Source organism: Trachemys scripta, chromosome 10 (genome assembly GCF_013100865.1).
Source record: "Trachemys scripta elegans isolate TJP31775 chromosome 10, CAS_Tse_1.0, whole genome shotgun sequence".
In the NCBI taxonomy this organism is placed as follows: domain Eukaryota; kingdom Metazoa; phylum Chordata; order Testudines; family Emydidae; genus Trachemys; species Trachemys scripta.
Genome location: NC_048307.1, coordinates 43,719,157 through 43,740,798, shown reverse-complemented (window position 1 = coordinate 43,740,798; position 21,642 = coordinate 43,719,157). Strand labels below are relative to the sequence as shown.

Sequence of the window (21,642 nt, the reverse complement as noted above, 5' to 3'; positions counted from 1 at the left end):
TTTTCCCACTGATCAAATTAGCTGTCAACTTTTTAAACTGACAGGACCAATGGAAGTTTTGGGAGCTGCTTCCTTCCCAGGAAGAGGTATCCTGTCCAACATCTGGAAACTTGCTACTGATGAGGCACAGTACTCTAGGAGTTCTTTTGGGGACATTAGGATTACCACTATAGTTAATTTTAGTTATCCAATCGAAATTAGAGTTGTCACCAAGTGGTGATTATTACGTTCTACCAACACATCTGTCAGGTCAGAGATTCACTGGGTGCAGAAAGGACATATCAAGTATACTGGAAAAACTTCTGGCACCAAGTTTAAACAGAAGCTTTCTCCCCCATTCCTAAAGGATAAATTCTTTTAGATTAAGTATCAGACGGGTAGCTGTGTTAGTCTGAATCTGTAAAAAGCAACAGAGGGTCCTGTGGCACCTTTGAGACTAACAGAAGTACTGGGAGCATAAGCTTTCGTGGGTAAGAACCTCACTTCTTCAGATGCATTACAGATTAGTACATAAAAGTACTTCTAGGGTCTGAAACACCCTAAACATTCCTAGAAGCTATGGGGAGGAAGAGCACCTAGCTAGAGCATCTCATTGTTTTCACTGTAGGTGTGAAGAACCAGTTTGATCCATATTCCCTAACCACTGAGCTGATGTTTCATGGAAATACTGTCTTATGTATACAGGTAGCAGCTGTCAGTGATCTTTGAGCCTACGTCCATTAGCTAAGCATCCAGTTTTGCTGCTGGAGTATTTTGTAACAAAGTTTTGGCAATACAGAGTAGCAATACAAAAAAGTAAACTTGTATGAAGGACTAGAGTCTGAGCAAAGTATTGCTTCACATTTATAGAAGATGCTGAAATGTGTAAAAACATTTTTCATAACAGAAGCTGGAAAGCAGGAACATAAGGGTCCTATTACTCTCATCAGCTGACTTGATTTTTAGACCAAGAAAGCATCAATAAAAGTGGTCCATGCTCATTTTGATGTCACTGGAATTGAGCAGTCTTACCACTGGCAAACACTTAGCCGGGAAGAAAGCAGGAGCAACCCAGGAGGATTATGCAGTCACCATACACTGCATGTAAAACCCTCATGCTCCTGAAAAGGGGAAAAACTGTGCTCTAGAAGTGACAAAAAACAACTTAGCAACCCAGTATTAAGACCCTCCTTCTAGGAAGAGCAGTTCTAGTAAATGGAGCTGCAGGTAACGGGACTGCATAAGTGCTAGGGGAACCTGAATTTGCTTGAACTGTATAGACATTTCTATAGTGCTCAGTCACTGTCGTATCAGATTTTTTTACCCCCTGCTAAGTTTTAGAATAAATTGTTTTCTTCTAGAAAGAAGAGCAGCTCCTTTCAGTTAGTTTTACAGTGGTCAGTACTTGCAATGCTGGTAAGCGGTCACACTGCCATTTTACATGGCTTAGTCTGGAAAGGTGGAGAAACTGAGCCTCACAGCAGCCAGATTCCATAATCTGAGGTTTTGACCCGAGATGCTCTACAGAGCTTAGTGAGATTTCCCCCCCCCCCCCCCCAAAGGCAACAGAAAGCCTCAATGTTTTAAACTGCCCTCAGCTGAGCCTGGGTTTGTGCACCTTTGTGCAGACAAGCCTTAGTCCATGTGTGCAGATATTAACTACTCATTGTGTCACAGCAAAAGAGGTAAGCAGAAGTTGCTGGTGCTCCGAGGCTGTAACTCGGCCCATTTGAATAGCATTCACTTTAGGAAAAAACACGCAAGTGTCTAGCTACTCCTAGTAATGTTGCAGCAGTACTAAATGCCTCCACATGCTGGGTTTGATTTGGGGATAGCCCAAGTTTAAGAAAAGGTGGGGCCAAAACCTTCAGAATCATAACCATCAAAGCCAGTAGGCACATCCATTTTGCATTACATCAGAAGCTTCAGTTTCACCTTTTTAGCTGCGTGCACTGGTTTATTTTCCCCCTCATGCTTGGAGGTTCAATTCTCCAATATGTTTTGCCACTATGAAACCAAGTGTTCAGAACTTAACCTGGTAGTTAAGAACCTAGCATAAATGCAGTATACGTATGATGAGCTACAATACGGAAGTTCAAGACTGCATTACTGAAAGCCACCATCCATTAAAAAAGGCAGTATTTTGCCTAGTGTGTGTGTGTGTGTGGGGGGGGGTGGGGGTGAATCAATCCTAGAACTATTTGTATGAATCTGTTGACCATGTCCTTTGATTGACCTTCCTTATTTTTTTAGTTACTGTAGGTACAACACTTGAGATCACCAGTACCCATGTACTATCTAGTGGCCAGATCTAAAGAACTTCTGCTAGTCAAACTAGATTATCTGAAACTAAACTGGATCACAAGAGTTCATTTTTGAAATTAAGTTTTACTGCAGCAAGTTTCCAGATTTAGATATCAGGGTCAACCCTCAAGATTTCCTAGTAGGAGAAGCTTTAGGCAGGCAGTTAGTGAACAGTTTACAGTGCAGAGCGATCACATGCTTTAAGATCACTGGCCCACACCAATCTGGTTTCATCATCTGTTCCCTAAGTGTACAAAAGTTCCAGTGAATGTAGACCAAATACAGTTAACAGTGAGAAGAAAGTATACTTATGTAAGGAATTGTAAATACACATACAGTAGCTATGTTTATTAATCTATATAACCTGAACTGCAACTGACAAACTAGTGCATTGTCAATGCTGTAATTCACAGCAGTTACCCGGAGATTATCAGTACTTCTAGACACTTAGCATTAAACTTAAATTAATGGGAAGATGAGCTGGGTGAACTCAAAGCAGAGCAGAGAGGTTTCTGGCAGTTTAAACATGTAAAAAAAAAAAAAAGTCCTGTCAGTCATCATGCAAGAAACATCCCCATAAACAGTAGTCAAATGCAGAGCTGTTGAATGCAACAGGACAGTAAACCTGGAACAAGCACCCCATTAAACCATCCCACTCCCTCACCACACAAGTTAATTTATTTAAATTTGAATTGTTTTTCAGTATATGGAGTTGAGCTCAAATCAAGGTCAAAGTGATCCTTGGTGCAGCTCCGCAGCACAGAAGGTGTCAAAAGTGGAGTTAGAGATCAGAGCAGTGGACTCAAGGGAATCAACACCAGGGTAACAAGGAAGAAAGCTCAACCTTGGCATATAAACATAAGTTAGGGTTTCTTATAGTCCACTGTGAAGTAGACATCTCAGCATTGCACTTCAACTCTTGGCTCTGTCTCTAAGTGATGAGTACAAAGCACATGGCAAGTGACATTTGCATGTCTGGCATATAAAGGAAATCATTTCTCATAAAGGATCTAGTGGCAGGAGGGCAGCACCACACTGATCTGCTCCTGGTCAGGGTCTAGTGGGCTTACAAGTCCATGCTCTATGTAACTGTAGGTTAAGAAGATGAATGGGGGGGGAAGAAATAATAGAAGGGAGAACAGACTTACTTTTTCAAAAAGGGTTAGTGGGAGCATGGACAAGGAGCTGCCATTATAGAACTGCTAGGTATAGCTACTTGACTCTGAATGCATTTGGACAACCAGACATCTGGATGGAGTGAGGAAGCAGGAAGTGGGATATATGCTACCTTTACCTCTTTGGAAAGGTTCCACTTTGTACTATGTAATTCTACCCTTTAAAGCAAAGGCATTACTCACAGCGTGCTGCATGCGGACAGCCTCAAGAGGGTAGTCTCCTTTGGCAGTCTCCCCAGACAGCATGATGCAGTCTGCTCCATCCAAGACGGCATTAGCTACGTCACTGCCCTCAGCACGGGTTGGGCGAGGTTTCTTAATCATACTCTCCAACATCTGGAAAAGGGGAAGTCAGGCTGAACAAATTAACACCCCACTATGGAAGAGACCAACTACTTTTCTAGTACACCTATGTAAGCACTGGAATGTGTTTTAAAGCATTTTATACTGTAGGGTACGGCACCAAGTTAAGTATCAGTAAGTCTGATTAGACTATTTGTAGCAAGTATGCTTTGTCTGGCCACCAGAACAACAGTGTCACGCATGGAAACAGAGCTGATGACATATTGAAGTTTGAATACTGTTATGCCAAACCTTACGACAGAACTCTCAGACCATCACAGCAGATTTCATCAAGGAACTTGCTACATAAGAATTATAAAAAATTAACTGATGCTACAATTGGCATTTACTTAAGGCAGCTGTGTAACATTAATATTCAACCACCAGTTGATCAGCAGCAAAGTAAGAGCCGAATATACGGATGTGAGAGGTTTAGGTTCATATAATATAATCCACAACCAGGCATATATTAGAGAAATTAATACATCAATAGCCAACTAATGAACACTGTTGTGGCTTGTTGCTATTACAGTCTAGCTCATTAGTTGCACACTTCCTTTTAAAAAGTGAGACTGTTCAGGTTTATAGGACATCTTTCCACCACTACTTTACTAAATGACTGCATAAAGGAAAGGTTGTACACCACCTTCTCTATTTTGAGCTGGGTAGTTTAAACTTTTAAGGTTTGCCGACTATTCAGACAGTGCTTCCCCCCCCCCCCCCCCCCCAAAAAAAAATAAAGCTTAGCTACCCTCTCAGCTGTTTATTTTGACTCTTTATGAAGAGGAATATGTGAAGCAGAATTAACAGACACTAGTTTAGAAAGCAAGTTGAGGCTGAAGTGCCTACAAACTGCAGCCAAAATAGCATCTTAGCACTTTGCTAGCGAGGCTGCAGGTGGAAAATTAAGGGTAGCTTTAAAAAAAAACAAAAAAACAAAAAACAAACAAACTTATGTTCTCCTTCATCCCTTCTGCACTATCTTTTCCCACCTTTCAGTCCCCACAATATAGTTTCGTCTTGGTCTTTCCCCCAGTCTCCCCCACTTACTGCTCCACCTGTGACTTAAACCTAGGGACTTTTCCAGTGAGGAGGTCTCAATTGGACAGTGCCAGGAGTTGGCGTGCACTGTAGTAAACACCAAGAGGCCCAATTGGCTAGTGTCCAGAGCATATGGTCCTTTAAAATACCCTACTACTGGAAACCAGGCTATTCTTGAAACACCAGCTTCAGAGATACCAGGAAGATGATCCTTCCAGTATCAGAGGGCTGCTTATAAAACTCCTGCAAGAGTTAATCCTGTGGGAATTCTGCACCACTGTGCACCAGCATAATTAACGAGCTGTGCATATTTTTAATTTTTTGCACAGAAAAAAAGCTTCAGCTGGAAAGTTGCTGCTGCTCTGCCTTTTCCCCCCCACCAGAGGGCGCTGCGGTGCGCCCAGAGAGTAGCAGCTCCCGGCCAACTAGGAAAGAGAAAGAGCCTACCATCTTCACAGTGCCTGTTGGACCAGGTCAGGAGACAGGGGACACAGACAGCATGGGCCTGCTGGGGAGTCAAACAAGGGCTCATAAGGGCTAGTGGGGGAGAACAGGCTTGGGCAGGGGCTGAATGAGAGTGGAACTGCAGGGCCACATGGTGACAGGAGTGGCTGAGTGGGGGCACAGGGCCACATGGAGAAGGGGGAGACATGTGGACAAGGGATGCAAGGACACGTGGGGATTGGCAGATGTGCCTGACTGAATGGGAGAGGGTAGGGGTCAGCTGGGGTCTGCATGGGGGAAGCTCCTTAATCTCTCCCTGTCCCCCCACCCCGCCGCAAAAATCTGTTCCATACTTTTCCCACCCATACCCAACAACCCTCTAAGTTCACACCCAGGCTCTGTCCCAGCAATTACTTCTCTCTCTCAGCTCCTCCATTACCTCTGACTCCCCCAAGTCTTTGAACTGCTTCTGAGGGGTGCGAGAAATGATACTGTAGTTTAAATTAATTACTCAGAGTTCTGTATTAATATGCCTAATAAGGAATCTGTCAAAAAACATTTCCTGAATCTTTTGTTGTTTGTATTGTTACAGACATATTTGCTGACAGGTATTTTGAAATAAGTGACCAAAAATAATTGAAACTGGTGTGATTATATTGTGTTATTTTGACAAATATGCAGAATTTGAAAGTGTTCTGCACTTAAAAATTCTGTGCACAATTCCCCCAGGAGTAAAGAGTAATCTACCTATTCACTATCAACTCATTTAAAGCTCACTCTCCAAGCGTGAAGCACAAAGGAGAAGTGTCAGGGGAAGAAGAGGAGAATCTCAGTTGCCATTAGTGACAACTTAGAAATTTTATTTGTGCATCTCCTCTATTCCCAGCTGAGGCTGTAGTGCTGCTGCAGAGTTTTGGAGATTTTCCCACATAAGACACAAAGCCCAGAGAATGGAGCAGAGTTACTTGCTAAAATCTGAATATAGGTCTGCCTCATCTTATGCGGGGGTTGCGTTCCACGGTTAGCGCGTAAAGCGAAAACTGCATATAGTCAAAATTACATCTTTTTTGTTTTTCATTTTTGCCGACCGCGTAAAGCTGAAATCGCGCATGTTAAATGTGCATAAGATGTGACAGACCAGTATACTCTAAGATCCCTTCTGCAGAATAGTTTACATAAAACCCTGCACAACTCTAATTGTTTTCAAAGTCATAACAGGAAGGAAATGAAGAATGGACTCCTTTACACAGAAAGAGTTAATCCACTATTAATCACTAATGCCTGCTACCCTTATAAAATGCAATTTAACTTCTGTATTGGAAACTTAATCTTCTGCCTCCATTAAATGCAGAGAGACCAGTGAACACAAGAGGAAAGAAAAGTGAGGGGATATTGGCAAATCCATAAAAGTTTCTTCACTTGGATGAAATGTTTCTAGGCCCCATATTTTAGGGCTTAACCTTTTATATATTCCAACCCATGCAAGAGGTCCAGTCACAAGAATGTCTGAAAGGCATCTCTTCCCACACCCAAATTACTCTATTTGGTTGAACAGAGGTACGAGGCGTTTACTGACTAACTTGGGAGAAGCAAGTATAGAAATCTCAGTTTGCTTCTGTCTTATTCATGAAGACAGAAAAGCTGCTGAGCCACTGTACTTTGCAGCTCCGCTCTGTGTGTTATCTTCATGCTCTGATAGGGATATCTTGAAACAATATCTAAGTGAGTAATGGGCATAATGAATCTCAAGTACTACTAGAGAAGTTACATGATAGAGACTATGATTAAGAAAGCTAATGATATTTGAAGTACCTGAGTAGCACAGATAATGGGCTTCCCAGCCCTGTTGCAACGTCCAATCATCATCTTCTGGGCTAAGAAGACTTTTTCAGCAGGGATCTCAATACCCAAGTCACCACGGGCCACCATGATGCCATCGCTGGCCTCCAGAACCTCATCAAACCTCATGGCCAAAAAATAAAAACTTGTTTTACTCTTTCCTCCATCTGCAAGATACCTTTCAATTTTAGGAACTATGGGGAAAAGGTGGAAGTCACGCTCTCCACCAGATACTTTTCATTTAGTACAAGTTTATACAATCATCTGAGCAATATAGTTACAAATACTGTTTTCCCATAAGCTATTCCACTTTTTAATATACAATTTAAATGGACAGTAATGATGCTTATTTTTAAACTTTAGATCAATTTAAATTTTCTACAGTTGTGTGAAATTATTGGGGTCAGTTATTTAATGACAGATAATGGCATTCAAAAAAGCTTTCCAAGATGTTAAAACAAATCAAAATATACAAAGTAACTATCCTTAAAATTTACAAGTCATACCTGTTTGTACTATTCATTCTTTAGTCCAGGGGGTCTCAAACACGCGGCCTGGGGCTACTTCCTGTGACCCGCCCAGTGGCCCGTGCACCCCCCTCCCCGACTTACCTCCAGGCCAGGGTGGGCAAACTACACCCGCGGGATTGCCCCCCTCGAGCCCTGCACTGCTCCCTGAAGCGGCTGGCATCATGTCCCTGCAGCCGGGGTGGGATGGGGGAGGAGAGCAGAGGGCTCCTCCTGCACCCCGCCCCTCAACTCCCTGCCCTGAGCCCCCGCCTGCACCCTCAACCCACTGCTGCACCCCAACTCCCTGCCCTGAGCCCCCCCACCATACCCCTCCTGCACCCTCTGGGGGCAGGGAGGGGGCAGAGTTGGGGTGGGAAGAGGCGGGGCCTCATGGAAGGGATGGAGTGGGGGCAGGGCCGGGGGCAGCGAGGGGTGTGTGTGTCAGTGATGCGGCCCTCGGGCCAATGAACTAGTCCTCATGTGGCTCTCCTGGTCATTTGAGTTTGAGACCCCTGCTTTAGTCTGCTTGTAACAAGTTTAAATCACTGGATTTTGATTAAGTTATCAAGCAGTAGTTTTCTTACTTCTATTGGAAAATTTTAATTGATAGAAGTGTGTAGAGGATGAAATTTACATTCACCCATAAAAATCTATTCTCATTCAAAGCCTACTTGTGTTATGTGAAAGGCTAATTACAATACCAGGAGAATCTTTAAGAGGAGAGAAGAGATTATCATTTTGGTAGCTAATCAGATTCCAGTTTTCTAAGTTGAACAAGGAGAAAGTGTTGTGACATCTACACTACTATTTTTAGTCTCACAGACAAAGTCAGCTGACCTGGGGCCTGAGACATATTGCTGAAGGTGGGGTTTTTTTTGTTTTGTTTTTGGGTGCAGTATAGACATATCTGTTGAGTCACTTGAGAAATAAATGGTCAATACTTCAGTGTAACTGGCTGCTACTGCTAGAATTGAAGATTAAGTTTTGGTACAGGAAAAGAGTAGAGACCTTGCTAATTAGCATTAAGTACTAGGCAATCCACTGCAAATTACTGAAGTTTGAGCTGATGAGGTGAGGTTAAGTACATAAGACCAGGATTCAAAAAATCCAAATGTACCCATTTGTATGTTACAGTATGTTGATAGATATACAGCGATAACTGCTAACCTGTTTTGCAATGAAGGCAGTAATATAGTAGTGACTCATTTCTGCAGAGAAGAACCAAAAGGACAAGCTGCAGTTCAGCAAAATGAAATTTGTGCTCCCAGTGGGTGTCTTTCCTCCCATCCCCACACCTGTGAGAATCTTTACTGTCACTTGTACAAGCCATGCTTGGGAAAGCTCACCTGCGCACGCCCTCATGGTTCTCAATCTTGCTGATGATCTTGATGTTCTTCCCCTTTTCTCCCAGCACTTGCCTGACAGCATGGACATCAGCTGCCTTGCGGATGAAGGAAGCAAACACCATGTCCACATCCTGCTCCACACCAAATTTCAGATCTTGAATGTCCTTCTCGGAGACTGCAGGAAGGTCCACTGCAGCACCAGGCAGATTTACACCCTTCTTGCTACCAAGCATACCACCATTCTCAACTTCAGTGAGAACATAGTCTGCACCTGAATTAAATTGGATGAGTTTAAGTAAGCATCTTACTTTCATATAGTCTGTTGCTTGCTCCCCTCCCCTATCACTTCACCATTATTCTGTACTGGTCACTTCTTACTATATTCTCTTTCTACTGGAGAAGAGCAGGTGACTGGACACTTTCACAGCCAGAGTTGTTTTGCCCACCAGACAGCACAGGTAATTGTCTTGTGCCTTTGCAATAGACAATCATGTTATGGTAATCCCTTAGGCACAGGCTGGTCGGGAGCACCTGCATTTTGCATTGGTCTGCTAAATCCTGCTCCTGGGAATAAATTCTGTCAGTCTAGATTCACCTCCACTCCCATTCCTGAAAAGGGAAGATATCTATTATAAACATGTGAGTATGATTGCTGAACTATAGAAATGCAATTTGGTGGTTTCTAGACAGGCTGTTCACATGTTCCAGGACACTTGCAAATATAAGTACCACTGAAAGAGGGGGAGCTCTGGAGGACGCATCTCACTAGCCACAGTTCAGTGCACTCTACCATGAAAGCAGATAGCTAAAAAAAAAAAAAAAAAAAAAAAAAGAACTGTTGGTACTTCACTTCCTAGTAAGACTAATCCCACATTAGTGATATGCTCTAATTTTACAAACAAGAATTGGCGTGGTGCAGCAAGGGAGCAGATAGATTTTGAATACACAAAGTCTCCCTATCCCAATCCTATATTACTCCCCTTTCAGAAGAGAGATAAGCACCCCAGGCCAGAATAATTAGTTACTCTTTTATACAAGAATCAGCAACTCTGTCCACTGATGCAGATATACTGCGCTGCCAATATCTGAGGATTGCAATGAAGCTATTTAGGGAACAGACAATAGTTTGCCAGGGGGTATAAGTTCTCCCTCTTTGCCAGAGCAGTTTGTTTATACTGAAACCAGTGATTTTCAAAAATTGTTTGATTTTTCCACTCAAAGTTCCCTACCCATTGGTTTCTGCATCACTTTGAGAACTCAGTTAATATGCCTTGGTCTGTGCACAGTCCATGGCATATTAATACTCTAAGTTCATGGGATACTCAACTAGCTAGAGGGAGCCAGCTTTCCCAGTAAGTGGCAGAAATTGTCAAGTAGTTTATGACCAAAATTTGACCTGTGCTTTATCAGAGCAGCTAGCAATGAAGGGTTTAGGACAGGGGTGGGCAAACTTTTTGGCCTGAGGGCCACATCTGGGGGTGGAAATTGTATGGCAGACCATGAATGCTCATGAAATTAACAATTCAGAGATATTCAAATAAAACTTTATTAAATAAAGATACATTTTAGCAGAAACAAACATTGTTATACTTTACTTACTATTATATATAATTAAACCAAACTTACCTCCTTTCCACACCCTCTTTGATTAATGTGAACAATGCAGCTGGCACTTCCTGGCCAACTATTCTTTGTTTTATCTTCAACAATGGAAAATTAACACTACTAAAAGAGCAGAGTCACCTAAGAGAACAAGTAGCAGGCACGTGGGCTTGCATGCTCCAGGCTCTGACGACATGTGAGGAGCATTTGGTAATTGGGTTGTGTAGCCACAGTAACATGCATGCCCTCATGCAGGTCCCACCTGAACATGTGGGAGTGTCAGGCGGGCAGAGCAGAGCAAGCCCCGGGCCCTGCTCCCTGACTGGATCACCGGAGTGGGGCAAGTCGCCACTTCCGCTCCGGGGGTGAGGGTGGGGGGGGCGATTAAAAGGTTTGAGGGGCTGGATGTGGCCTGCGGGCCATAGTTTGCCCACGCCTGGTTTAGGAGAACACATACAGCCTAGTGAAACGTGGCTTAAGTCATCACTCAGTTACTGAAATCATGGTTTTAAGGGGAAGGAAGTGGAGGTGGTTTTACTGCATCTACCAAAGTCAGAAGTCCATCCCCATTGTGTTAGGTCAAATCTGGAAGTGAAAATGTGTGGCCAATCACCAGGAAAGTGCCAAGTTAGTCCATCTTCAATAGCTAGCTGAGCTTAATGGAATGGTAATTGCAAGTGAAACACCACCACAAGTTAATAGTTAGATGTAAAGGGGCAGATCACCATTAGTGTGGGGTTCATGGTATTGGAATCCCTTGATCATTACATACCTTTCCCCTTAACCTGCAGAGAAATGAGGCCATCGTCTATATAGATTTTACTGCCCACATCCACAACATTGGGGAGGTTCTTGTAGTCCAGCCACAGTACATTTTCATCGCACTTTTCCATGAAGGCGTTGTCCAAGGTCACTTTGAGAGTTGCTCCCTTCTTAAGTTCCACCTCTGCTGTGCCACTCTGTATGCAACAATGGAAACTTTAGTAACAGAATGGCGTGTTGGGATTAGTGTGCAAGTGTTGATGGCCTGTGATATACAGGAGGTCAGACTAGATGATCTGGTGGTCCCTTCTTGTTTTAAACTCTATGACTCTAATATTCACTTCCCCCCAGGACAGCAGTTGTGACTTCTAGCTTTGTGGTGGCAATCTCTGCTATAAGTATGTCTCCCGCACCTACAGCATATTCCACACACACACCTAGAGCCAACAATGGAAAAGAATAGTCACTGACTGGCAAGGTTACTTTCCTGCACATGACGTGCTTGCTATGGTGGAACATGTTCATTATGGTCACATTCCAGTTTTGCATAGTGGACAGTCAATTCATCCACACTGTGTAACAGTCAGTCCTTTGAACCTGAAGTGTCTGAAAATGGTCCAGCTTCATTCTTTCATTCAGAGGTTTGTTAACACTAACGCTTGGTCCAGAAGCAGAGTTAGTATTACAGCCACAAGATCATCTAGTTCCTTAGAGGCATTTTTTAATGTAGAACGAAAGCTTGTATAATCGTTGATAGTATAGAACAGGGGTGGCCAACCTGTGGCTCCGGAGCCACATGCAGCTCTTCAGAAGTTAATATGTGGCTCCTTGTATAGGCACCGACTCTGGGGGTGGAGCTACAGGCGCCAACTTTCCAATGTGCCAGGGGGGAGGGGAGGGCCCCCACTGCTCAACCCCTGGCTCTGCCACCACAGGCCCTCCCCGCACTTCACCCCTTCCCCTGAGCCTGCTGCGCCCTCGCTCCTCCCCCAACCCCCCAGAGCCTCCCTCACAGCAAACAGCTGATTGGGAGGTGCGGGGAGGGAGGAGGCTGCGCTGATAGGTGGGTGGAAGGTGCTGGGAGCGGGGGGCGGGGAGGAGAACGGAGCTGATGGGGGGGTGCTGACATATTACTGTGGCTCTTTGGCAATGTACATTGGTAAATTCTGTCTCCTTCTCAGGATCAGGTTGGCCACCCCTGATACACAACAAAAAAAACTTACTCCCTTGATAAGTCCAGTTCGGATTTCAGGTCCCTTGGTATCCAGTGCTATAGCCACAGGTCTGTAGGTGATGGGATCAGAAGCAAAGCTCTCTGTAGCTTCTCGCACATTCCTGATTGTTCTTTCATGGTACTGGCAGAGAGGGAGGAGGAAGGGGGGAAAAAAAAGTTTTCAGCCCACTTCTTTTCATTTGCTGTCCTGGACACTATAAGCTTACAGTCAAAGACTGCTGTTCTCTTTCCCCATGCTCAGCTACTCCATCAGAGTGGAATACAGTGCAGAATCTAAGCTTTCAGTTAATTAAGATTACTCATTGTTATGAAGGCCATGTGTATGGAAAAGGTCTTACAAGAGTTAATTATCAGTACAGTTGAAGTGGTACAACTCCCTTAGGGTGGGTACAGTTACGTTGTGCACTTATACCAGTATTCCTCTTCCAGTCAGGAATAAGCTACCCTGGTAAGAGGCACCTTGCTGTGTGTGGTGTGGGTAACAGTCCACACTAGGATTGTACTAATATAAATATATTGGTAACATCACAGCCCTAAATATAGCTATATTCATACAAAAACTGTTTAGACCAGCCTAAGTAGATTCAGTTCTGTCAAGCATGCAAAGACTGCCAAAACCAATGGCAGGCAAGTGCAAGTAATTCATTGTCTCTCAGTGGGTACTAACATGGAAGCCCAATGATGGTTTAAAGCATCAATATTATTTTGTTATTAATCGTTTCAAACAGAAGTTTAAGCTAGTATGCTTTACCTTTGGATGCTGTGGACTGCTCAGCTGACAAGAATTGCCAGGGTGAAGAACTAGCACTCCCCTTCTCACAGCACTGGGAAAGAAAACTCCCCAGTACCAAAAGCCCAAACTGCCTTCCGAGTGCCACAACCCCAGACTGCCTTCCACACCCGCCGGAGGCCAAAAGATCTGACTGCTGCCTACCCACATGTAAGAACCTCCAGCTTTCTCCTGACAATTTCAGCAGTGCTCCAGAACAAAAATGGCAAGGTCTGAAGAGACAGTTTAGGATAGCATAAAGTTGGATAGAACACATTGTGCAAAACTTCAGGTTGAGTCTGAAGCTGCTGCAGAATTCAGCTCCAGCTTGGCACAGTATTCCATAGGCCCTGCCTACAGTATTTATCTTGAGGAGGATGTGGGAAATTTCTATACAACTCTGTTTACCCCACTCACTGTTGTATTGCTACCCACTTGGTCTGAAGGAGTTAACTGGGTTCTGAGAGAGGTTCCTTGCTATCTCAATTGACTTTCACTTCACAGATGATCAGTATAAAAAGAACTGTTTGCTCAGCCTGATCAAACAGCAACATTGGGTAAAGAAAGCTTTTCATGATCAAGGTTATGTAAATCCTGACAGACAGCTGTTGAAGACAGGTTACAGCTGGAGGAGAGAGGGTGCTCAGACAGACTATGCTTGGACTAGAAACAAATTGATAGATGTAACAAGGAGTCTAGTTGTCTCCTTTCCACATAAAATACATGTAGCAGCAAGGGACGGATTAAAATGCTTTTGCTCGTTCTAGTTTGTAGCAAGTCTGATGTACAGGCAGTTCAGCATCTTTCCAGGTTTTATAACCTCAGAATCTCATAAGCTTCTGATGAGAATTCATGAACACATACAAGTTTATGGAAACACTGAGCTGAAGGCAGGTGGAGGAAGGCATTTTATATGAAGCTACAAAGTCCTTAAACAGAGAACTGAAAACCCCCTTATAGATGGGAACAGAGTTACTACTACTAGACAGGGGAGGGGATTATTGCTCACACTAGGTATGCACTCTGGTGTCCCAGGCCATTCATGCATATACACATTAAAATAAATGCTTCCATAGGTAGAAGACTGATTTAGTTTCATGATCAAGAAATGAAAGTCAGGACTGGCAGAGCACATGCCTCATCTTGATGGTGTACCCAAGATGAGGTGTTTTACAGTAATTTAGTTCAAACACAAAGTCATGGATCTGCCTGACCTTGCTGTGGACTTTTGGAACAATTAGAAATTTTTATAATCTTAACCTCCCCTATATTGCTTTGTTTTAGTTTGACCTTAACCTTAAGAACTAGAGGGAAAGGAGTTTGTTAATTAAAAGTAGGTGGACAATCTGAGCTGGCAGAAGCCAGCACATTTGATCATTGTTACAGTGATGTTTCTACCAAGTTTACATGACATTCCACACTCCATGAGAGGCTTTTATTGGAAGCTGTTGGAGGAAGTCTATCCAACATCCAATTAAGCTTTCAACCTTTTACCTATCAGGCTTTTGCAGTCTATGGTTTGGTATAATTGGTATCTGGTTTTTGGTCTATTCATTTTTATTACAGCCACTAGTATGGTTACAGTTTCTTGCACTTTGTGACAGCTTCTGTTCCTCTTGTACAAACAATGAGATAGGAAAAGCGATGCAAGTTGGAAAGGGTGTGACATTTCATCCTGAAAATAGATATGGTAGACAAGCATGGAGAAAGTAAAAGGTTAATTATTCAGGCAAATATCAGTTGCCTCCAGATGAAATAAGAACGGAAATAGAAAACTGTCTACAGAATATGCAGTGAAAAAATGCCAGGAAAGTAGCATCAGTTTTTAGACTATACATAGGAATGTAGGCAAACTTGGAAGGCAGCATTCCCCTCACTACAGCATTTATTACAATCAAGTTTTCAGGAGTATGTAAACCTTGTGAACCTCAGTTTTTGGGAGTAACTCAAATCACACAGAAGGCGTCAAGTTGGTCACAGTAACTGAGGAACACAAACCCAGTGAATATTCCTGACAATTTTGGCACCATTAAATGGGAGTCCCGGAAAGAGCTGAAGGATGTAGTTGAACAGCCTGTTGTGGCCTGAGTGTGTCAAGAAACTTTGCTATAGACAAGGCTGGAATCTCTGCATTGTCCTATACATCCATCCAAGTTAGGAGCACGGCATTCCCAAGGGACAGAATTATTGAAAGTGCTGAGATTATGAAAGGAGAAAATTAACTCATGAGCAGCTTCTGGCCACTGTCAGAAGCCCAGCTACTGACACTACTCCAATGGTTAGATTTTTCAGTTTTCCATAACTTTAAAGGTCAGCATATTTGTGGTTTCTGCAATGTCTGTGTTCATTTTAATGCCCTGTGCCCTTTAAAGTTTAGGCGAGGGCAAGAAGCCAAGTTGTTACACAGCTTGAGGTGCTTACTTTGTGTCCTATAGAAACTACAACCCCTGACATTTTGAAGGCTAAAGGACAGTCAACATGGACGCCCTGGGCATTACTGCAGGGAAGCCATATTTGGGAATGGGATCACTTCCACATCTCAAGTCACAAAATGGAATCTAGTTTATTTATATAAACTCTGAGGGGGGCTTGCCTGCCACAACAAATGGTTTGCATTTCTTATGATCTTATTCCTCGCATAAATTTAACATAGTGCTTTCAAATGCCAGAGCATGATCTCCATAACGGTCAGGTAACATAACCCTGCAAACCAGTGAGCCAAGCAGAGACCCAGGACTTATTTGAAGGAGCTAAGAGTTTGCTTCCGAGACAGGGAATTGCCCTAGTCAGCAACTTGCACGGCCTACAACACAATGCATAACTTGAATAGCACTCTGCTTATTTCTGTAATAGTAAATCAGTGTTCGCTGAATACAATTCACATGTTAACAGCAAACCAGTGGCTGAGGCAGAAATGGAATTTTATTCCACTCCAGCGGACCACTATACTGGACTTGGAAGTAATCAGGTTATCAGAACTAACCAGTCAAAAAAAGCCAAGAGAATGTTAGGAACCATTAGGAAAGGGATAGACAGAAAATACAACAACACTACATAAATCCATGGTACATCCTCACCTTGAATACTGTATGCAGTTCTGGTCATGCCATCTCAAAAAGAGAGATTAGAATTGTAAGAGGTACAGAGAAGGACAACAAAAATTAGGGATATGGAACAGCTTCCACATGAGGAGAAAGTAAAAAGTCTAGGACTTTTCAGCTTGGAAGAGAGATGACTAAGGGGGATACAATAGAGGTCTATAAAATCATGAATGGTGTGGAGAAAGTGAATAAGGAAGTGTTATTTACTCCTTCGCATATCACAAGAACCATGGGTCACCTAATAAAATTAATAGGAAGCAGGTTTAGAAACAAGAGTAAGTACTTCTTCACACAATGCAGTAAGCCTGTGGAACACTGTCAGGGGATGTTGTGAAGGCCAAAACTATAACTGGGTTAAAAAAAAGAATTAGATCAATTCCTGGAGGATAGGTCCATCACTGGCTATTAGCCAAGATGGGCAGGGATGCAACTCCATGCTCTGGGTGTCCAAGACCTGACTACCAGAAATGGGGAGTGGACGACAAGAGATGATCACTCAACGACTGCCTGTTCTGTTCATTCCCTCTGAAGCATCTGGCTCTGGCTACTGTCGGAAGACAGGCTATTGGGCCAGATGGACCCTTGGTCTGACCCAGTATGGCTGTTCCTACGTTTGTTTTTGTTCCTACCCAACCTAATTTTAAGTGGTACTCTGAGGGACTTAAGGATACATAGTAACATGAGTCAAGTGATTTAGTTTAAAACAAACAAACAAACAAACAAGACTTCTTTCAGAGGCAACCAGCAACCAAAGGCAAAGTCCATGCTTCAAGGATCTTGAAACTGGCCACCTGTACGCCAGCTGTCAGGTAGTGGCAGTGACCTATTAGCTTAGTTCTGAAATCCAGACTCAGCAGCAAACAGAATACCCTTAGAAAAAAGGTTTTACCAACTAGCATTTGCTAACACACTTAAAGGATTGTAAGGAAGCACATTATACATACACACACATTATATATATATATATATACACACACACACACACACACACACACACCTGCTTTCCCAGCAGCTTTCATTTATGCCTTTTACAAGAGATTGCAGCTCAAATAGGTTGATTCAATTACCCAGAAAATTCTTTAGAGCAGGGGGAACCTCATCCTCCTGCATACTTAAAAGTACTCATTATAAGAAAAAAAAATGGAGTGTAAGAACAGACCCCTCTTGATATAGTGGTGCTTTATGACAGAAGCTGGGGAAGAATCAGAGCGATTTAGTAGTAGTTTAACTAGGAATGTATGCTCATGTGTGGTAAACTGTCATAAGTGGCAAATACCAAGGTTAATCAGCCTCTAATGAACTGCAAGCTTGAGATCTGCAATGGGACCCGAACACCAATCGAACCCAACCACAAGTGTCAGGTTCAGGTGAGGGAAAACAACTTGCATGGCTCAGATCATCTCTGCTCACCTTCTCCTGCCTGTGGAGTGGGTGCAGCAGCAGCTGCATGCCCTGCTCCTGTCAGCCACTGCCACCTTGCTGTGCTGGGGCATTTCAGTGAAGCACACCTCTCTCTCTCTCTCTCCACCGCCCGCAGCAGACACCAATGGGCAGCAGCCAGCAGAAGCGAGGCTGTGCAGACCCAACAGATATGCTACAGATAATAGCACTGGCCCAGGCTCAGGAGGAAGAGTCAGTTTGAGTCTGAAAACAACAACCCAACCCTCTCAGTCTGACCTGAGCCCACCCAGCCTAAGATTAGGCCTGAGCAAACCTCTCCTGCAAGCTTCTAAGGGTGAAGGTTTGGGTACAGAAGATTATAGTATGAGATTTTTTTTTGTGGGCAGAGAGACATATGTACAGGGAGAGATCACCCTAATTTTGTTCCTTTGCTTAGCATGGCCTGTTGTGCACATTTTGACTCAACTTAATTCACAAATATCTTCCCACTGCCTAAGGCTGGAAGCTTGAAGCAGCACACACACCTTGGACCAAGTACCCTGCCCCATGAAAGCACTTTTGCTGGAGTCCAGACAATGTTTATTCAGACACTCTGCCCTTACCTCATGAGTTCCATGAGAGAAGTTGAGACGGGCAACATTCATTCCGGATTTAATCATTTCTCTGAGCATTTCCACTGAGCAGGAAGCTGGGCCTAGAAGGAACCACAGTTTTACTACCAATTGATTAACTTTGTTACAGAATTTTAAAGGCAAAGATAGCAAAACCAGAAACTGTTCTAGGTTTGTGGGCTATTTCACAAGATAGGAAAGGGTGAACCACATATATCGATAGACATTGTAAAGCGACTTGAATATCTGTGAAGTAACGTCTCCTTGCTTGCTGGACTTCTGGAAATTGCATGCATGCCCTCAAACTAGCTCACATATACAAACTCCAAGATAGATGAAGAGACATCTGCAAAGACTGACTGCACTCCAACTAAGGGCACTTGTAACACTCAAATGCAGTTCCCAAGTATTAAAAGAATTCTTCAACCCTGGCTGCATATAGCATTACACTAGATCTTTATTACTTCATTTTCAATCTGCCAATTTAGATTTAATGGGGGAAAAGGGATAATGATGCTGCACAGGAAACCAGCTGCAATAGCTAGAAGAGCCTCAATTGGAAGAGCATTTCACTTTATAAACACAAATTCAAACTCCTAGCAGTCAATTCCCTAGCTGCACACGAAGACAGACAATTCTCTGCCATTAATAGAAGCTTCTCCTATCCATCTCTTAGTTTGGGAACAAGTTTGTAATGCAAGCTACTTTAACTATCATTGTGCAGCATGCAGGAAGACTGGGGCACAGAGCAAGAGTTTATTTTTGCTTCAGTCTCCAAGGTAGGAAGGGTGTGATTAGTGGCTAATCCAATTTTATATTTTATAGTACTGGATAGGCTCTCTTACTTCTGAAGCCAGAATTCATGCAAACTTGAGAAAAGGATATGGTTGCAATACTCATGAATTCACCCATGCTCCTCATCTTATAGAGAGGCAAGTTAAATATTTGCATTTTTCCATGATTCACTCTACAGATCTTCAAGAACACTGAAGTCTTTCTGCTGTTCTTAAATTTTATATTGGGATATAAATATAAATTACCCCCCTCTCCCAAACTGTTAAGAGTCACATACCAATAGTGCAGATAATGCCGGTGTTTCGTGCTGTGATTGGCTCAGAATCAATGTCCAGGCGGCACATATGCTCCAGAAAAGTGTCTGCCATGGCAGCATGTAGCTGCTGGGTCTGGATGAAAGCATCGTGGTGCTTAGACATGATTGCTGGGATTCTTTACCTAGGAGAGAGGATAGAGAGTTATTTTAGACTGGCAGGTAAATCTAAATAAACCTATTTGTTTAGCACGTCTTGTACACTGTACACCGAAAATTGAGTTGAGATTAAAAAAAGTCTCAGTAAAAATTCTGCATGAGTATTTAAGTTATATACATTACCCAAGAAATGATGTAAAATGGAATCTCAGTACAGATTGGTGCTGCTAGTTATTGAATCAAATTATTGGTGTGGAGCCCTAATACTAGAAACAAAAGATTAGGAAGAGTGCCTGGTAAATTGCTGGGAGGTGGTTGATATGAAATGAAATATTAATGTCTTCTACAGCCAGTTTATTCTGTCTCCTTGTAGTGATTTTACAGGGTATTTTTAACAGACAAGTGTATGGATTCGCAGACATATTAAATGTAACATTAGCCCAAGGGAAGCCCCTAACTGATCAGACCAGGAACCAAGTTCATTAAGTACCATAGTAAAGATTGTTTAAGGGCTCGTTTGTATGGCACCAGAGTTAGATATGCCAGAGTTGTATAATAAGCAAACACTGCCTGACCCAATCATCTCAGAACACTGGACTTCCTTAGGGCTTGTTTACATGATGCTGCAGTCCAGGCTACAGGGGTTTGAATTGTAGAGTGCTCTAACTGCCCCACGTACACCCTGCTGGTGTAAACAAAAAAGTACTTAGTGCATGCTGATGTAGTCCACAGGACAACACACACTGGTGCCTTTTTAGTTCATGCCAACAGGGTCTACATGGGGCAGTTGGAGCACTCAACAATTCACACCCCTCCCTGTAGGCCAGTCTTCAAGTGTGCTACTATGCAAGAGCACAGGTGTTGTCATCATACTGCAGAGTTCTAGGAATGCTTACACTTGGGGGTTAAGCCTAGGAACACTGCCTGCAGTTGTGACCAGTTTTGAGGACTCAGGCAACAGCAAGACCGACCACTACTGTAGTTTTCCTACAGTTGGTCCAAAATACATCCATAGTTTGTGCTGCTCCCTCATTCTTACTCCCTCAACCAGTTTCCTGTCTCTGCCCTCAAGTATCTACAGACTGTAGTAGCTATACCACAGTGAACGTTATTATTGTGCCAAAGTCTTGTTACAGATAATATGCACCTTGATGTAGAACTCAAAAGGTTCATTTTTGAGCTGAAGTCTCTTCTATACCCAAGTGCCTAATCAACATTATGGATTAATCCTGTAGGAGTTTAAAACCAACTCTTTATGTCTGAACAGCTAAACAGGCTTAAGTTTAATCAATACTGCACCACACAGAGAACCTATACAAACTTTCACCCTCATACAAATTAAGGCTAGTGCCATAAAACCCCTTCAAGCTGAGGGTGTCTGAAGGAGACACTACCTGACCATTAGAATAGCACTGTGATAAACTTGAGCATTATGACTACACCTATAGCCCTTCGCAGAAGCAATATCCCCTATGATCCTACCACCACGTATTAAGCATTGACATCACAGGAGAGCACATGCTGTTTTAAGATGGTTCACTCAGGAAGCTTAGCTCCTCCCTCACCCACCTCTGCCAGTCAGGCCTTCCAATTTCTCTGCATCTACGTGCAGTTTCTCTCGCAAGGCAGCTCTGACTCACTGCATCCTCATTATGATACAGAGACTTACAGCAATGACATAGGCTACTGAAAACCTCAGTATATTCTGGCAAGTATTCTCTTATCCAGCCCCATGGGAAGGTGTTGACTCACTGAGGTAGAAATGAAGGCACATGAAAGTCTGTCCATATTAGAAGCATTGTAAGGTTACATTAAGGTACATGGCTATTCCAGCATACATAGTTTAATGTTTCCCAGCAGCATGAGGAGGTGGTACAGAAGGAGAAACATTAGCTCCTTCATATCAAACCACTTTCTCCCCACTCTTATGCAAGAGTTTTTTTAGATATTAAAAACAAAGCAGTTCCCTGAAAAGG

General features: G+C 43.0%; 1 protein-coding gene across 3 annotated transcripts in view; it reads right to left on the bottom strand.

Moving 5' to 3' along the window:
• PKM (pyruvate kinase M1/2) overlaps window positions 1-21,642 on the bottom strand; it is a 40,888-nt gene that overhangs the window by 10,090 nt on the left and 9,156 nt on the right. For all 3 annotated transcript variants that reach the window (XM_034784869.1, XM_034784868.1, XM_034784870.1), the window contains exons 2-8: window positions 19,532-19,692; window positions 18,451-18,542; window positions 12,567-12,698; window positions 11,354-11,540; window positions 8,980-9,250; window positions 7,098-7,248; window positions 3,642-3,794 (exon numbers count right to left, since the gene is read on the bottom strand). In XM_034784869.1, coding sequence (XP_034640760.1) covers window positions 3,642-3,794; window positions 7,098-7,248; window positions 8,980-9,250; window positions 11,354-11,540; window positions 12,567-12,698; window positions 18,451-18,542; window positions 19,532-19,673 — 1,128 coding nt within the window. In that variant the 5' untranslated portion in view covers window positions 19,674-19,692. The remainder of the gene's footprint in view (window positions 1-3,641; window positions 3,795-7,097; window positions 7,249-8,979; window positions 9,251-11,353; window positions 11,541-12,566; window positions 12,699-18,450; window positions 18,543-19,531; window positions 19,693-21,642) is intronic.